Here is an 18,714-nt window from a genome sequence, read left to right on the forward strand (position 1 = left end):
TCAGAGGGGGACAGTGTTGGGTGGATCTGGACCAAGCTGCCCTGCCCTCTGGTCTCCCAGCAGCAGGTGTAAGCACAAGCTATGATAAGGGTAGCAGGGGAATGACATAGACTCTGAAAGATTTCCCTGGCTAAAAATAGCATTACTGTGATGGCTTTCTCAAATCCCAGCTATAGTAGTAATGTACTGGGCAGATGAATAGGCTCAAGACCTCCTGATTAGCTGGGATGGTGTGGGTAAATGATGTTAGCTGAGGTCATGCAGAAGTTTTCTCCTTCTCAAGTGGTGTGTTGTTGTGTCAGCAGATGTTGTAATGGGCTGCACCAATTGGTCTCTAGCCAGGAGGTGGTGTTTGCAGGAGAGAGCCAATTGCTATGGTGGCCATGGGATTTGTGCCTGACTTATGATACCCACGGGAAGTACTTGTGTCTCAGGCGATGGGCAAGGCCATGAAACTCCCAAAAGTCCCTGTCTGTTGTGTTATGCTACCAAGGCAGGTGGAGGGGCAAACCCAGGTTTGGGCTGGGTCAAACAGATTTGCATTCTGGCTCCTCATGTGTAAGCACAAGCAGTGGTCCCAATGGGGCTTGGAGGGCAGTTCCCTGGCCACTAGGGTAATGTTCCAGGGAGAAGCACAACTGACTCTGCTGCACAAAAGAATCCACATTGGGAGAAGGAGTAGCAGGTGTCAGTGAGACCCACCCAACTCCCACACTCTTGACAAGGTGGGTCTCACACCCACAGTCTTCTGCTGGCAACGGCTAGCTGGGTCCCAGGCAGTCTGTGTTCAGAATGCAAAACTGCCCCAGGCCATAAGCCTTCCTGCTGCCTGAGACAGAAACCACGCCTTTCAGGCCTCACTTCTCCCTGTTTGTTCACAAAGCTGGGACACTTGGCTGCTGCTCCTGTGGCAAGAGCATACTTCCCACTCGCCCCTCAGTTCTGGCCAAGGGAGTTTGTCCCCACTGGAGAGATTAAGAGTGCAAATCTCAGTTGGGAGCTTCTCGCATCCTGTGACCACTGCCTGAGTTAGCTGTAAGGTTCCTCTATCAGGAATGGTTTCCTTCTGTCCCCACTGGGGTTTCAGGGTACATGCAAAGTACTGCTGTTTTTCATATACTTCCCACTGCTCACCAGATCAACTCCAGTGCTGGGTAGGGTTAAGGTGCTCCCCTGTGGCCTGGCTTGCTCAACTCCTCAGTAGGAATGTGTATCAAGGAGACATTCTCGCCCCCTTTCATGCTCGGGAGACTCACAGTGGTCTGCCTGGCTCATGGTGTAGGTTGCTGCCCACCACTTCTTTCAAAGTGTCTGAAGTTTCTTTCAGTTTTTCTATTGAGTTCCTGTGTTCCTTCTTGGATAAAAGTTTAGACTGTGAATCTCTACACACCACTCTGCTGTTTCCAAGCAGGTGAGGCCCGCTGACAAAGCCTTCAGTCTATCATCTTGGAAAAAAAAAATCACTTGTAATTTTGATTAATCATCTTATTATTTTCTAAATGCGTATATAAAGATTTCCAAAGATAGATTAATATTCTTCAAGATACTTTAAGCTTAGTTAAGAAAAGTATGTTCTTACCTGATGTAAATGATGAGTTGATGGGTGCAGCACACCAACATGGCACAAGTATACATATGTAACAAACCTGCACGTTATGCACATGTACCCTACAACTTAAAGTATAATAATAATAAATAAATTTAAAATAAATAAATAAATAAATATTTTAAAAAAAAGTATGTTCTTTATTTTATTAAAAATATAGACTTAGAAGTTTTAGGTAAAATGGTTAGTGTACTTCCCTAAATATCCATTTCAGCTAAGGTTGCTGCAAAAATAATTGTGATTTTGAACCATGAATTTTAAATCATAACTAGGCTCAAACACATCTTTCTTAATGAAAATAGGAACCATTACAATTAGCACATTTTTGCCAACAAGAAACACATTTGTTTATTCCTGTAGCACAAAAATTCGTGCTTCGGGATTCAACAAACTCTTGGAAAGCATTTTCTGCATCCTGCTGGCTGTGGAAGTGTTTTCCCTGCAAAAGGTTGTCAAGATGCTTGAAGTGGTAGTTGGTTGGCAAGAGGTAAGGTGAATATGATGAATGAGGCAAAACTTTGTGCCCAATTCCTTCTACTTTTGAAGTGTTGGTTGTGCAATGTGCGGTCGGGTGTTGTCATGGAGAATTGTACCCTTTCTGTGACTGGTGCTGGCAGCAGGTGTTGCAGTTTTTGGTGCATCTCGTTGATATGCTGAGCATATTTATCGTATGTAATGGTTCCCCCGCGATTCAGAAAGCTGTAGTGGATCAGACCGGCAGCAGACCAACAAACAGTGACCATGAGTTTTTTTGTGCAAGTTTGGTTTTGGGAAGTGCTTTGGAGCTTCTTAGTCCATCCACTGAGCCAATTGTCACCAGTTGTCATATAAAATCCACTTTTTGGTGCACACCGCAATCCAACTGAGAGAATCATTTGTTGTTGTTGCATGGAATAAGAGAAGACAACACTTCAAAATAATGATTTTTTTTTTTTTTTTTTTTTTTTGCTCAGCTCATGAGCAAACCTGTTGAGCTTTTATACCTTTCCAATTTGCTTCAAATGCTGAACAACCATAGAATGGTCGACGTTAATTTCTTTGGCAACTTCTCGTGTAGTTGTAAGATGATCACGTTTGATGATTGCTCTCAATTGATTGTTTTCAGCTTCTGATGGCTAGCACTATGCTCTTCATCTTCAAGGCTCGTGTTTCCTTTGCAAAATATCTTGAACCACCACTGCACCATAGGTTCGTTAGCAGTTCCTGAGCCAAATGCATTGTTGATGTTGTGAGTTGTCTCCGCTGCTTTATGACCCATTTGAACTCGAATAAGAAAATCGCTCAAATTAGCTTTTTGTCTAACATCATTTCCATAGTCTAAAATAAATATAAAATAAACAGCAAGTAATAAGTCATTAGCAAAAAAACATAAAGCGAGAAATGGACATTAAAATGATGTCTCACATAACCACATTTACTTAAGAATGTATTCCAATGTCAAATGGCAAATTTCAACAATACAAAAACCGCACCTAGTTATTTTCTTCTATGTGTGTATCTTAGGGTTCTCCAGGGAAACAGAACTAATTGTGTGTGTATGTGTGTTTATGTGTGCGCTTGCACTCCCACATGCACCCATGCGTAGAAAGACAGGAAGAGACACATGCAGAGAGAGGGGTATTTATTTTAAGACCTTCCACTGATTAAATAAGGCCCACTTACGTTATAGGTTGTAATCTTTACCCAAAGTCTCCTGATTTCAATGTTACTCTCATCTGAAAAATACCTTCACAGTGATATCTAGACTGCTGTTTGACTAAATGTCTGGATACTGTGGCCTAGCCAAGTTAACACGTAAAACTAAATATTACAGTCACACCCCTTGTCAACTTGGCACTCATACACATCTATGAAACCATACTGAATCTTCAAATAAAAACAATAACAAGGTCATACTTCCACTTAACATGATACAGTAATCCTGCATACAACCAAAAATGCACTAATCATTTTCCCAGAAGAGGATGTAAAGTTATTGACTAATGTTTACTTTTCTTTTACATTATAATATAAAGTTAACAATACTTAAATATTATATATCATATGATATGTTCATGATAAGGGATTAAAAGGGAAAAAATAGACATTTACTTTATATACATAGATACATGTTCATAACAAAATCAAGATGAAGTACTCTTGACAATTGCAATTCTCATTTGTATATCTGGTCATGTGATTTTTAGCTGGTATTTATAACTGCCTTATTCAGTTCCTTATTACCTTTGCCCACAGCAATCACCTCAGCTTGTTGTATTCTCTGGTGGGGTGACCCAAAGACCATTAGTGGACCTTCCTGAATTGGGCATTGTCGTTTTCCATTGAGTTAAATCTAAGAGACATCCTGAGAGCTCTCCTATATTCCAGAAATACTCTTCTTCCTTACCTCTGTTGTGGAGGAGCAATCCAGCTTCCCCATGGTAGTCAGGATCAGTCAGTCCAGTCAGCATAGTAACTTCTTTCTTTGCCTGTTGATTCAGAGGCTTCAGGGACCCAAGGTGGCTGGTTGGTAGTCTTAACTTCCAGTTCAGTGGAATCACTATGTCTCCTGGTATACACATTTCTGCCTTTGGAACTGAGACCTCTAGTTTAGCAGAGCATAAGGTCACAGGGGCAAGAAACAAAAATTTTGCTAGTGGGTCACTGGAGTGAGTGGTGGCACAGTTTCCACCCCATGAATCCTCACTATGAAATAAAAAGCACCATTTACTGAACGCTGATTCAGAGCACATACAGCCTCCTAGAGAACCTTGCCTAGCTCTGCAAAGTATTGCAACATAGTTGGCACTGTGCATCTTCAAAAGGCCATTCGAACCAGGTATGATGGGTCATGCTTGTAGTCCTATCTCCTTGGGGGAGGGTAAGGCAAAAGGGTTGCGTAGCCTCGTTGAAATCCAGCCTAGGAACATAGTGAGATGCATCTCTAATTAAAACAAAACAAAAAGGCCATTCTGCCATTCTGTCAAGCCAGCTGCTTTAGGATGGTGGGGAACATGGTAAGACCAGTGAATTTCATGAGGATGAGCCCATTGCCTCACTTTATTTGCTGTGAAGTGAGTTCCTTGATCAGAAGCAGTGCTGCGTACAATACTGTGATGGTGGATGAGGCATTCTGTAAATCCATGTATGGTAGTTTTGGCAGAAGAAATGCATGCAGGGAAGGCAAATCCCTATCCAGAATGTGTAATTCAGTAATCATGTCCCTTCCATGATGGGAGCAGATGAGTGTAATCAACCTGCCACCAGGTACTTAGGTGATCAGCTTGGGAGATAGTGCCATATCAGGGACTCAGTGTTGGTCTCTGTTGCTAACAGATTGAACACTCAGTCGTGGCTGTAGTCAGATCAGCCTCGGTGAGTGGAAGTCCATGATGCTGAGACCATACATAACAACCCTGCCACCATGGCCACTTTATTCATGAGCTCATTGGGCAGTTACCTGCATGGTTGGAGAAATAGGCTGAACAGGTCATCCTATCTACTTGGTTATTAAAATTCTCTTCTGCTGAAGTCATTCTTTGGTGGCATTCATATGAGACACAAATATCTTTACATTTTTCACCCATTGAGAAAGATCTGTTTATATACCTCTTCCGCAGACCTTTTTGTCACCAATTTTCCAGTCATGTTCCTTCTAAGCCCCTGACCATCCAGCAAACCAGTGGCCATAGCTCATGAATTGGTAACTAATTGTATGTATGGCCATTTCTTCTTCCTAGCAAAATGAACAACCAGGTGGTCAAAGTTCTGCCCATTGGGAGGATTTCCCTTTACCACTTTCTTTTAGGGCTGTCCCATAAAGGGCCTGTAGTATTGCAGTTGTCCACTTCCAGATGGCACCTGTGTATCATGCAGAACTATCTGTAAACCAGTCCTGAGTTTTTTTTCTCTGTCAGCTGATTGTGGGGAACTCCCCATAAGGCCATAGTTGCAGGCTGGAAAAGAGAGGGTAGTATAGGCCAGGCATGGTGGCTCATGCCTGTAATCCCAGCTTTTTGGGAGGCCGAGGTGGGCAAATCACTTGAGGTCAGAAATTCGAGACCAGCCTGGCCAACATGGCAAAACCCCATCTCTACTAAAAATACACTAATTAGCCAGGTGTGGTGGTGTGTGCCATGCGCCTGTAGTCTGAGCTAATCAGGAGGCTGAGGCACAAGAATCGCTTGAACCTGGGAGGTGGAAGTTGCAGTGAGCCGAGACTGTGCCACTGCACTCCAGCTTGAGTGACAGAGTGACTCAAAAATAAAAAAAAATAAAAAAAATAAAGAGTAGTATAGCAGGAATGGGGACTGTGGCCATGTTCCTTACTTGTTCATCCAAGGCCTACTTGAGCCTGATCTCATATATACCACTTTAATTTAGTGATGGAGTCCTACTGTGTATGCACAACTTTATGGCTTGGTAGGTCAAGTAATACCCAGTTCATGATCGGTAGCTCAGGTCTCATGGTAACTTAGTGGCCCATGATTAAGTGCTCAGTCTATACTAAGACCTACTAGCAAACTAAGAACTGTTTCCCAAAAGGGGTATAGTTATCTGTGAACAATAGCTGGGGTTTGCTTCAATATGCTGAAGGCATGTGCTGCAATTCACGTATGAGGGCTTGCCAGTGACTCCAAATGGCATCCCTATCTGCCATTGACACTTCAAGCACCATTGGATGTGCTGGATCATATGGCCCAAGTGGAAAGCAGCTTGAATAGCAGCCTGAACCTTCTGTTCTGGGACCTACTCAAAACTATCAGGGTTTTGGGTCACTTGGTAAATGGGCCAGAATAACACAGCCAATTGAAGACTGTGTTGCCTCCAAAATTCAAAGAGGCTTACTAGATGTGGTGCCTCTTTCTGGGTTGTAGGAGGGGCCAGATGCAACAACTTATCCTTCACCTTAGGAGGGATATCTCTCCATACCACTGCACCCCTCAAAATTTCACTGAGGTAGAAGGCCCCTGAATTTTTGTCAGATTTCCCATCCCCTGACGTGCAGCTATCTTACCAGTAAGTCTAATGTAGTTGTTGCTTCTTGCTCATTAGGTCCCATCAGCATAATGTCATCAATGCAATGGACCTGCCTAATATCTTTTTTTTTTTTTTTTTTTTTTTTTTTGAGATGGAGTCTGGCTCTGTCGCCCAGGCTAGAGTGCAGTGGCGTGATCTCAGCTCACTGCAAGCTCCGCCCCCGGGTTCCCGCCATTCTCCTGCCTCAGCCTCCCGAGTAACTGGGACCACAGGCGCCGCCACCTCGCCCGGCTAGTTTTTTGTATTTTTAGTAGAGATGGGGTTTCACCGTGTTAGCCAGGATGGTCTCGATCTCCTGACCTCGTGATCCGCCTGTCTCGGCCTCCCAAAGTGCTGGGATTACAGGCTTGAGCCACCGCGCCCGGCCTACCTGCCTAATATCTTATAAAAGGGTGGTCAAGATTCTTGTGAAGGTGGTCAAGATTCTTGTGAAGCAAATTATGACATAGGACTAGAGAGCTGATATACCCGTGCAGCAGGACAGTGAAGTGTATTGCTGGCCTTGCCTGCTGAAAGCAAACAACTTACAGTGTACTTATGGTGGACCTTAATAAAGACAGGTATGGAGAAAAGAGCATTTGTTAGAAAACCAGCTGCATATGTTAATTTGCTCAAGCCATGAAACCACATTTGGCACAGCAGCTACAATTGTAGTCACCATCTAGTTAAGTTTATGACAATCCACTGTCCAGGAGTCATCTTTCTTCTACACAGGCTGAATAGGAGATTTGAAGGAGGATGTGGTGGTAATCACCAACTCTGCATCTTTCAAGTCTGATGATGGCACTAACCTCTGCAATCCTTCCAAGAATATGCAATATTGCTTTTGGTTACCATTTACCTAGGTAGAGGCCATTCTAATGGGTTCCACCTGGCTTTTCCACCACAACAGCCTACACTACACAGGTCCAGAGACCAATGAGGGATTCTGCCAGTTGTTGAGCATGTCTGCTTCAATTATGTACTCTGGAACAGGAAAAATAACCCACAAGAAGGTTGCAAGGACCCACTGGGCCTACATGAGACAGACCTGAGCTAAAACTCCATTGATTACTTAATCTTTATAAGGCCCTACTTTGACTGCTGGATCACAGTTACATTTTAGGTCTCCCTGGAATTAGGGTCAATTCAGAGCTAATGCTCAGTAGTAGATTATTTCCTTTTCCCTAACGCACAGTCACCCTGGTAAAAGGCCACATAGGTCCATTTGCAGGAGGCTGGGAGGAAGATTAACAGTATAAATACTTGGCAGTGTCCTTCCTCAAAGGGACCCAGGCTCCCCTTCATTCAAGGGGTCTGGGTTTGTAAACTGGTACAAGTCTGGGTATTGATTGAGAAGCTGTGACTCTCCAATTTAATAATTCAAATTAAATTTTTTATCACTTGACCTAGAATTCTTCCACGTATACAGATCAAGTAAAAATTTAGTAGACTTCCCATCCATTTCACTTCTAGGAACATCATGATAACTAGCCAACACCATAGGTCTCTACGAGTCAGACTATTCTGATTAATGCTTTGACTCTGCCTCAGTTATGGTACTATGCTCACCTTGTCTTTGGTGATTAAGTGCCCCCACTTGGTTCCTGCCATTCTAGGATCCAACTACTCCCATTGCATTTAGGTTTCCCAATTCAGTGGCAGCAGTTCCCACTGAAAGTTCTAGCCTGCAGAGAAGAATGATCACATAACTGGGGAAAGAAGCTGGGGCTGCCCTTACAACTTTATTTTTCATAGTCATGATAAAAGAAAGGTGTGTCTTCTGGAACCTCGCAGGTTTGGTGAGTAGGCCTTAAATAAATCTGTTAATACTTGAACATTACAGTGTCCCTAAAGTCTCTTTTTTTATGGATCTCTTCTTCTAGAGTATACCAAATCACTTCTGGCATTTTAACTTCATGTCGTTTAGGCCACCTTTTGGTCCATGTTTCATCCAACCGTCCAAACAAACTGTTAAAGCTCTTTCTTACCCCATGGGCTGCAACATTAAGTGTGGAACCTCTGCTTAATGAGCTCCTATTGGTAAATTTAGCCTGATTCAACTTTATATTTTTTCCACTGTTATCCCATACCTTTAATACCTATTCCCATACATATTTCCTTGGTTTTTGTCTGTAAATTGGAGAAATTATGTAGTTCTTTGGAGTATAGCATAATTCCTCATGGGTCATACTTCACACCTCACCTATAGGAGCCTGCTGAGACTTGAACTAGTTATAGGTCTAGAAGCAAAGAGGGGTAGTGGGGGTGAATCAGTAGTGTCTTGCATGGCAGATACCTCAGAGGAGACCATTGCAGTTTTCTCAGGCCAAATAGAGTTAATCTAAGATATGGATGAGTGGCTGCTTCTACTGGCAAAGAAGACTGAGAATTTAAGGGTTCAATTTTGCCAGCTTCATTAGGATCTTCCCAAATAACCTCCATTCCAAAATTTAGAATCCTACTTCTTCTTGGTCAATGCCCTCACTTTATTAGCAGATGCCCTGTGAGGTTGTGAATTCAGTTTGCATTGTAATTCATCCACTTAAAGGATGAGATTCTGAGTTTGGTTTTCATCAGTCTCAGCTCTGCAGCTATAGGGGTTAAGAGGTTTTTTTCAGGGCAGTCATAGAAACTTTCTGGTCATTTACAAAGTACTTACACTGATAATTCAGATCTCTGAGCTCATCCTTTCTCTCCTTTGTTCAGCACACTTAGGATTAGCCAGCCAATCTCATATTTGTTATTTTGACAAAAATGTTCAAAATTTTGTATGTGGTCACCTGGAACCTTGCCTCTTAAAACTGTTTTATTAGGAATATCCAGTGGTGGTATTTTGTGTATCTCTGCTGCCACATCACACTATAGATTATCAGTACTCTGTTTTCTACTGGAAAGAGAGTCATTAGGGCCTTTAAATCTAATCAGATTAGAGAACCAACCCCAGAACCAATTTAGAAAACTCATCCTTAAGATTATTCTCTAGAATCACTCTCAGTACTAAAGTCTGGGTTAGGGTTCTCCAGAATAACAGAATTAATAGAATATGTGAATATACATATACATACATACATATGTGTGTACGTGTGTGTGTGTGTGTGTGTTTAGGGAGAGAGATTGAGAAAGACTGAGATTGATTTTAAGAAACTTTCTCAACTAATTGTAGAGACTAGCCAGTCCAAAATTTGCAGGGCAGGCTGACAGACTGGAGACCCGTGGAAGAGTTAATGTGGAGTTAATTTTGTGGTTCAGGTTAGAAAGCAATCTGGAAGCAAAATTCTTTTTTCTTGGGGAAATGTCAGGCTTTTTCTCTTAAGGCCTTCATCTGATTAGATGAGGCCCACCCACATTATACAGAATGAACTACTTTACTCAGAGTCTACTGATTCAAATGTTAATCTTAACTAAAAACTGCCTTTGCAACAACATACAGATTGGTGTTTAACCAAATGTCTGGGTATCATGGCCTAGCTAACTTGACACATAAAATTAGCCATCCCAGTGTGTATGTACATATTTAACAATAATCCACTGACTCCTGGGAAAATATCAGTGTATATATGTTTATATAGATATTTTTCCATATGTATATATGTGTCTGAGAAAGATATATACAAGGGTTAAAATATTTTCATTTATATATTCTTGGTATGTGTATAACTATCTTAAAATGACCCAGATTTGGTGATTTGGAGTGTTCGATGTATTTTATTAAGACTCCTCTGTATGATAAGCTTTATTTATAAACATAGTGCTCATAGTGAGTATTCAGCATAAGCAGGATAGGCCTGAAGAATTCTAGCTATTGCACTTTTAGACCTGACCTGAAACAATTTCTGCCATCCTAGTTTGTGAAATAGACATACTTAAAATTCCTCTTAGAAAGGAACAAAAAGCTCCTGGTTAAAATATGATAAAATAACTACATCTTAGCTTGAAAGATGAGAACTATTATATGTTGATCAGTATGTTGGGCTTTTTAATTTAGATTTTTAAAGAGCGAGAAGAAGATTTGAGGCGTTTGTCTCGCCCATTGGAATGTTCTTGTTTCCGAACATCTATCTGGGATGAAACCCTCTATAAGGTGTGTATGTCTCCCTGAGTTCCCTCATTTTAAGAGCATGAAAAAAAACCTAGAAGGATGTTAACAACACTGAAAGATTTTAAACTATTTCATAGCCATCTAGATTTGTTGTACTAAAAAGAAAAATAATCTGCAACAAATTGTTTGAAGAATATCAAACTTAATATTAAGAGACTTGGGTTTTGATCTTAGATTGGGTCGACATAGCTACTGAGTCACACTGAATTAGCCAGTTTGGTGATGATTAATTTGGTACTGGTCTTTGTGATAGCAAAGGTTTCACTTACTGGCCATCATCCATTTTGACCTGTTGTGGTCTCAATGCTGATTGGAGTTGTATCTAGTATTCAGGTACTTCTACATGATATAAGCTAGTCTGCCTAAGTTTGGATGGCAATAAAATGACAATATTTAGGAAAGAGATTGGAGAAGGAATCTTAGAATCAGACATGTTATGCCTAGCATATGGTATAATAGCTTCAACTTTCATGCCAAATTGGAGACGAGCATTCTTTCAACCAGAAGTACTGTTCCCATTTCTGGAATGGATACCACACTGCTTACACTTATTATGGAGGTTACAACAATAGCTTTGTTATGGATGAAGCTGAAATTACCTTATTGGCACATAGGCTCCTTATTCTGATTCCTCCCTTTCTCCTACTGATCTGGTTATTTGAAGGACTAGGTCCTTTTGGATCCTCCTATAGTTAGCCCTTTCCTTCAGACTGCTTCTGGTATCCATTGACAAGTCTGACTCTGGGTAGGAAAGCACCCTTCTCTGTCACTGGTAGCTAGAGCCTCAGTATCAACGGCATCTGACAAGTATCTACAACCAGAAGCACAGAAACCTGACGTGGCAAGGAGAAAAACCATTGGACTTTAAAATAGCCATTGCTTTTTTTTTTAACTAATTCATTTTCCCCAATATTATGTTGACCTAGCCTCACTCTAATAACAGATCATTTTGAGATACCTGTCTAGGAAATACTGTTCTAGATTAATATGGGCCGAATTTCTCTCAAAGCCTTATTCCCATAGAACAGGTAACCGTGAATAAGGATGGACATGACGCACTGATAAGAACCAACTGCGGTGTGAAGGATGGCAATACATAACACGACCAAAGACAATTGGCTAATCACAACACTGCTGTGAGTGACAATGTCTCTGCTGTGGTTAGCTTTGGTGCCTTCTCCAAGGTAAATTCAGCAGTGACATTAACACCGACCTGGGAACTTGGAACCTGAACCCTCATGCCTAAGTAATAAAACTAATTGGAACAGAGACATGGCACTTCTATCTCTTACATCAATGTTGCATAGAGCTGACTTAAATTTTTATATTAAGTTTTATTCAACAAGCACTCATTACATACCTGCTTGATGCTGTTGGATACACAAATGACTAAGACCAGGTTCCTGCCCTCTTGTAGGGGAGAGAAGAACAAAGTACACCTTACCAGACAAATTGGAGTCAGAGTGAAGGAAGTATTATAATGAAAATACAAATAAAAGAGCCTATAAGAATAGAGGGAGAGTGTGGTTAATTTCAACTGCTTACATTAGTCATACTCCTGGATGAAGTCAGTTTTAGGCAAAAACACAGTAGACCATTTTGAATTCAATTGGATCAATAACTTATGCAGATAACAACAAACCTTTGGGAATGATAATGCCACTAGTTTCTCTTTTAATGGTATATTATTCTATTGAGGGGAGGGGCCATTTGTCTATGTGGCTCTGCTACTTTCATTAAATTGATTCTTAGGTATATGTTAAATATAGCATAATTAGGTTCTGATCTTTAGAGAAATCTACACTGTTGGGCTTAAATATTTGTGACTAGATTAGGAGCTTTTTAACAGAGTAGATCATATTTTTCAACTTTTTTCCTAAGGCAACATGATGGCATTAAATATTTGTTTGCTTTCAATTATCAATGGAAATAAGTTTCTCCAGCATTTTACAAAAGTGTTTGAACTTAAAAAAAAATTCAACTCAAGGATAAAAATCAGATGCTAGCTTCATTTTCTCATTTCATTTGTTTTATATCATATTTAATGTCAGTATTTGTTTGGGACTGGATTATCATCATATTTTGCTGTCCACATGTTATAGTGTACTTACTAATTTCAAAGGTCTGGGACTGACTAGCTGTTAATAATAGTACACTGTGTTTCTGTTCTGTTAGGCTTGGTCCAGCATAGTTTATCAGCTGATTCCCAATGTTCAGCAGCTGGAAATGAACCTAAGGAACTTTGCTGAAATTATTGAAGCTGATGAAGTACTTCTGTTTGAGAGAGCTACTTTTCTGGTAAGAACTTTCTGCTTTGCAGATGTACTTCACACTGTACCTTCTTTGTTTTCAGCAACAGAGAACAGCATGACACTACTTTCACAAAGAACCTTTTTCCCTCTTGTCAACTTCAGCATGTACAGCCTTATTTATAAAATAGTATTGTCAGCAAGTGACCTGAAAGAAGGAAGCCCTTTGGTGTGTAGCTCTTTAGAAGTTAATGAAATTAGATTTTTGCAGGTATTTCTTATTAGTGAGTTCAGATTATTGGCTGGGTGCGGTGGCTCACACCTGTAATCCCATCACTTTGGGAGGCCGAGGTGGGTGGATCACCTGAGGTCAGGATTTTGAGACCAGCCTGACCAACATGGAGAAACCCCATCTCTACTAAAAAATACAAAATTAGCCAGGTGTGGTGGCACATGCCTGTAATCCCAGCTATTCAGGAGGCTGAGGCAGGATGGAGGTTGTGGTGAGCCGAGATCGTGCCATTGCACTCCAGCCTGGGCAACAAGAGTGAAACTCTGTCTCAAAAAAAAAAAAAAAAAAAAAAAGAGAGTTCAGATTATTTATGCTAATAACTGTTCATTTATGTTAAAGGATTCCTATTTCCTGTGGACTTTTATTATGAAATGTGGCATATTTTCCTTTTGAGAAAACTCACATCCTATCCTTTTCTCTAAAAGACTCATTGAAAACTTTTAATGTAGAAGAAACATTATGGTCATCTCAGTGACATAATTAGGAGTTCACATGAAGAAGTGGAGAGGGAAAGAAGCATGTTGGTATTTCTATTTTTCTTGTAAATTGAGCTTAGCAACTATATTAGAGCCTACTGTTTGTATAACCCTGAAAGGGGGATGCAAAAACCAATATTGTATTTGTAAATACATTTTAAAAATAGCAATAACAGAAACTAATTTAAGATGTCACAACACACTGCATAAGTAATTGCTAATTAGCCTTGGTAAATGTAACTCTAAGAGCCTTTCCCAGTAAATAATTTGTTTCTGGGCCCTGTCAATGCTTGGTGATGTTAGAAACAATACTTAATCTCTAGGGGCTTGTTTTCCTTCTACGAATATCTAGATCGTAGATTTATTGTGCAGATGAAAATGGGACACAGGAACATTGAGCACCTAGCAAGCCTTGGCATTTAGCTGGCAAACTATTAAATATTGATTCCTTTTGCTACTATAGCAACAGGGCAGAGAATCTAAAGTACAATTTTCCCTTCTTCCTTTGTGGAAATATTATTTGTAACCCCGAGAGTATTTGGGAGCCATCCTTCTAGCTGGTATAGATGGGGCAAGGAGTCCTAATTAGAGTATCTTTCTGTCTCAGCCCACTGACAGAGGTCACTTGCTTGGAATTGTGCTACCCTGAGCCTGTTTTTCCTGCTAGTGTGAGTAACCATGAGCAAGAAAGCTATTCTGTCTTGATGTACGTGGCAGGACCGAAACCTGCTTCAGCAGTATTCCCCTACTATGTCTGCCACACATGGTTGTAGAGGTTAACCTAATATAAGCTCCCTGTTCCTCACTAATAGTAACAGGTAGTTTTTGTTTCTCTTGAGACCAAGTTTAGATGTGACTGAACATTTTCACTGAGCGGGGTGAAGTCAAGCAAGGGGGATTTGTTCTTCCACTGGTATAGAAATTATGTTTTGAAATTTTCACATTGTCTCATGGAATTTCCCTGTGAGTTTTCTTCTGGTGAGTGACTCAGTTTTGCTTCCTACTAGACACTCTGCATCTGTATATTCAGCCTATAGGTAATACTTGTGTGGTTTTATTAAAATCTGAAAAAGTTAGAAAAAGTATTTTCAGCTGGTGTGGATGTCCATCCTGCATAAGTTCATTTGTAAATAGTCCTCAGGGATTGGAATCAACCAGTTAAGCTTTTAAAATATAATTCCAAAAGCTATTTGGTTAGCTTGGGCTTTTTAAAAATTAAACACGTGAAGTATACCTCAAGAAAAGCTAGGAATTTTTATGTTTTTCTTTTTGATGTACTTTTTAAAAATCGAAGACTATCATGTGAAATATTGAAATAAAATGAATATTTAGTGATTAAAGTTAGAAAAAATAGCAGTGAACCAAAATAGGCAATACGTAAATGATTTAATAAAATTATAACCAAACGGTACTAGATGGGCCATCTGAATGGACGTTGAAATCACACAGAATGTTGGTAAGATACAGGACAGAGGAAAAGAGACAAGCCAGGTGCCAAGTCTACTCTACCCTAAAAACCAGTGACCAAGGGACTGACAAATGTCTGCTTTGAGGAGTAGCAGAGGATGATATGACTATTTTGCATGGATTCAAAGGACAATATTCTTTTTCATAGGTAATTTCTCACTATCAGTGTAAAGAGCAGCGTGATGCCCATAGATTTGAGAAAATAAGCAACATTATTAAGCAGTTCAAGCTGAGCTGCAGGTAAGAGATCTTGTATGAATGATCTGTTTATCTCTTGAAAAAATTATTGTCATTTTTTAGAAGTTCAAGTAACTATAGTTAACTGTACTTCTATATTCAGAATAGTTCCTTCAATCAAAGAGAAAGCTAAATTCTAAGGGGCCTCCAGTTGACCGAAGTGCAGGTCCTTGTCCTTTAATGCAAACTCAGCTAGTACAGAAGCATATGAAAAATATCCAAACAGAGTATCTTTTTGAGATGATTGATACTATTTGGGAAGAAACAGAATATCCAAGAGAGTTTTGAAAAAGAAGAAGGAAGGAGCATTTGCCTTACTGAATACCAAAATTTAGTCTAAAACTACTACTTTAAGTATTTACTATTTAACTGAATTAAAATAGTGAAGTACTGATTCAGAAATGGTACAGAAAAGACAGTCTAGAAATGTTTAATCATGTTGTGTCAGCCATTGTTAAATAAAATTTGAATCATAGCATTGCGAATCTAGGAAAAAGGAATGGCTGAACACCATAATTTAGCAAAGATTTAATAATCAAAATCCTTACCCTGATAAAAGTTTGATTCCAGAACAGCAGGAGTAAGCTTACTCTCTATGCCTTAGCACACTTTGAGACTTTCTGGAATGTTTATGCTAACATTTTGAAGAAGAAATAGCCAATGACAAGCAAATATAGTTGCCTTGTTTGTTTTCAAAGAAAAAAGGTCATTTCTTGAATTTAAATGTAACACTGAAAAGATGTAGGCTTTAATCTCAATGATAAGGAAATTTCAACTTAAGATGCTTATTAAATGTTGAAGAAGTCTTCTGAAAATGATTTTAAACATGGATCTAGGTCTAAGCCAATTTTCATTTCACAGTCAGTTTCAAGTGCTTTAGGCAGATGTGGTGGCATGCACCTTTGTAGTCGCAGCTACTTGGGAGGCTTAGGCAGGAGCCTAAGACTTGAGCCAGGATTTCAAGGCTGCAGTGAGCCATGATGGCACCACTGCACTCCAGCCTGGGTGACAGAGCGAGACTCTGACTCATAAAAAAGTAAATTGAAATTGAAAAAATTTTAAAAATCAAGTCCTAGCCCACTTTTGTCCCAGTTACTTTTCAAAACATGTTAAATTCAGTATAAGAGTTTCCTTGGAAAAAATAGAGTTAGTGATTAACAATCTTAATGAAGTGGTGAATTGAGGTATAATGCTATAAAAAAGATGTTTAACATAAATGATAAGAGCTTGTTACAGTGTTATTATTTCATTCTTTAACCACTTTTCTTCTTTTTCCTATAGCAAGCTGGCTGCCTCTTTCCAGAGTATGGAAGTCAGGAACTCTAACTTCGCTGCTTTCATTGACATCTTTACATCCAACACTTATGTGATGGTTGTGATGTCTGATCCATCCATTCGTAAGTTTAAACTTAGCTGACCTAGCTTCAAAGCCACATATTCTTTAAACAATTGTCCCAGAGGTAGTACCTTATTAGATACTTAAAAGCTGTTTTATAGTGGAGATGATTGCACAACAATGTGAGGGCACTTAATCCCAATGAACTGTATGCTTAAAAATAATTTAAATGATAAACTTTGTGTTATGTATACTTTACCACAATAAAAAAAACTATTTTAGTACTAGTGGTAAATAGTTTTTATTTAATAGACTTATATTTTAAAGCTTAAAAATAATTTACCCTCTAGTGTATTATGTTTTTCTTCATGGGAACTTCAAAAAGCAAGTCACTAAATCCAAGAATTTTAAAGAAAAGAGAACCCAAATACATGATTTATGCTGCATCTGGTATAGATTTTTAAAAGACTAGTCAATCTAAGCTCTTAAACTATTAAATGACAAACTATTTTATATGTCATTGCATATTCCTATGTACCATATTCTCATATTTCTGTTATGGGCATGAAGGGGTGTTTGATGCTTCCATACCATAATAACCATGACTATCACAACCATTGAAATAAAGGTTCTTGCAGTAGTTTTCAGGATGGTCCCAGAGTTTAAATTAATTTCTCATCCATTGGCTTTTGCTACTTTAAGTTAATATTAAAATATAACATAAATTTATGGGTTTTATGTTGTTAGCTCCAAACCAAAAGATTTTGGAAATTTATTTTGGGAATTTTGTGTTTAGAATATGAATAAATCTTCTGCTTATTCAGAAAAATTAAACCTTGATAACTTGGGACCTCCTATTCCTGTATGTTCTCTGACATACATTGAGGGATTTGGCTCTCTTTTGTTTATTTGTTTTACTAGTCAGACATTCCTTTGGCTGCCCATACTTAATTCTGTTGGGTGTTTCCGCCCCCACCCTCAGCTTCTGCAGCTACTCTGATCAACATCCGCAATGCCAGAAAACACTTTGAAAAGCTGGAAAGAGTGGATGGACCAAAGCAGTGTCTTCTCATGCGCTAAACATTGATGAATGTTGTTTCACACAAAAATTAAAAGTTTCCTAATTAATGTTGTATTCATATATGTAGGCTCTGAAATGTTGTGATGCTTATTGCTTCTGTATTTCTTCTCTACTCCCTAGTCTTAATGTTAAACCTTGAATGCTATTAACTTAAATAGCCATTGAGGAGTTAGAAGATGAATTGTTCATGAAGTTGGTGTTACATAAAAGTAGGTGATATGTAAGTTTTCTGATAACAAGGTTCTAATAGTGTTTAAATGTACTGGCAACCTGGTTCCAATAGTTGTGTTTGCCAAAGCCTTTCTCAGCATCATCTTGTATTCCTTATCAGACAGTAAGTAACCTGTAAGTTTGGAGTATTACTGTTTTCTCAGCATGCATTAAAAATATTCCTTAACTTCAATTGTAAATAAACTTTTGCTGTTAGGGATTTCAGTGTCTATTTTTCTTTTCCCTGTTTCTTCAACTTTGTCCTAAGAAACAGTAAAGGAATTTCACAGTTATCCTAGGTGAAAGGGACCTTCTGGTTGGGAAGGCACAAAATAAAGTTGGATGGGAAGAATGTAGCCAGATTATGGCCTTAAAGCGAGCCAGAAAAATTCAGATATAAGACATCTAAATGTGATAGGATATAGGAAAGCATTGTGGGCCTTTGAGCAAGGGAATTATGTGAAAGCAATTTTGAAAGAAAGTTAAGCTAGACCATATGTACTGACTGATGGCAGCTGGGGAAACTCTGGTAGTAATCCATGCCTGAAGTGTATTGAAAGTCTATTCAGGATGCAGCTGGAGAAGGAATGCATAAAAAGTGGGGGGGAAATAGGATTTATGAGGTCCAGGAGTGGTTAATTAGGTGTAATTTCCACAACA

The 18,714-nt window shown here is 39.3% G+C and overlaps 1 protein-coding gene across 13 annotated transcripts in view; it reads left to right on the forward strand.

The window, feature by feature from the left end:
• RRAGB (Ras related GTP binding B) overlaps positions 1 to 18,274 on the forward strand; it is a 38,742-nt gene extending 20,468 nt beyond the window's left edge. For 9 of the 13 annotated variants that reach the window (XM_077987744.1, XM_077987747.1, XM_077987751.1 and 6 more), the window contains 5 exons: positions 10,593 to 10,688; positions 12,882 to 13,004; positions 15,339 to 15,430; positions 16,709 to 16,824; positions 17,746 to 18,274. In XM_077987744.1, the coding sequence (XP_077843870.1) occupies positions 10,593 to 10,688; positions 12,882 to 13,004; positions 15,339 to 15,430; positions 16,709 to 16,824; positions 17,746 to 17,843 (525 nt within the window). In that variant the 3' untranslated portion in view covers positions 17,844 to 18,274. 13 annotated transcript variants of the gene reach the window in all.
• The last annotated feature ends 440 nt before the right edge of the window (positions 18,275 to 18,714 follow it).

This window comes from Macaca mulatta, chromosome X, assembly GCF_049350105.2.
Source record: "Macaca mulatta isolate MMU2019108-1 chromosome X, T2T-MMU8v2.0, whole genome shotgun sequence".
Lineage (NCBI taxonomy): Eukaryota > Metazoa > Chordata > Mammalia > Primates > Cercopithecidae > Macaca > Macaca mulatta.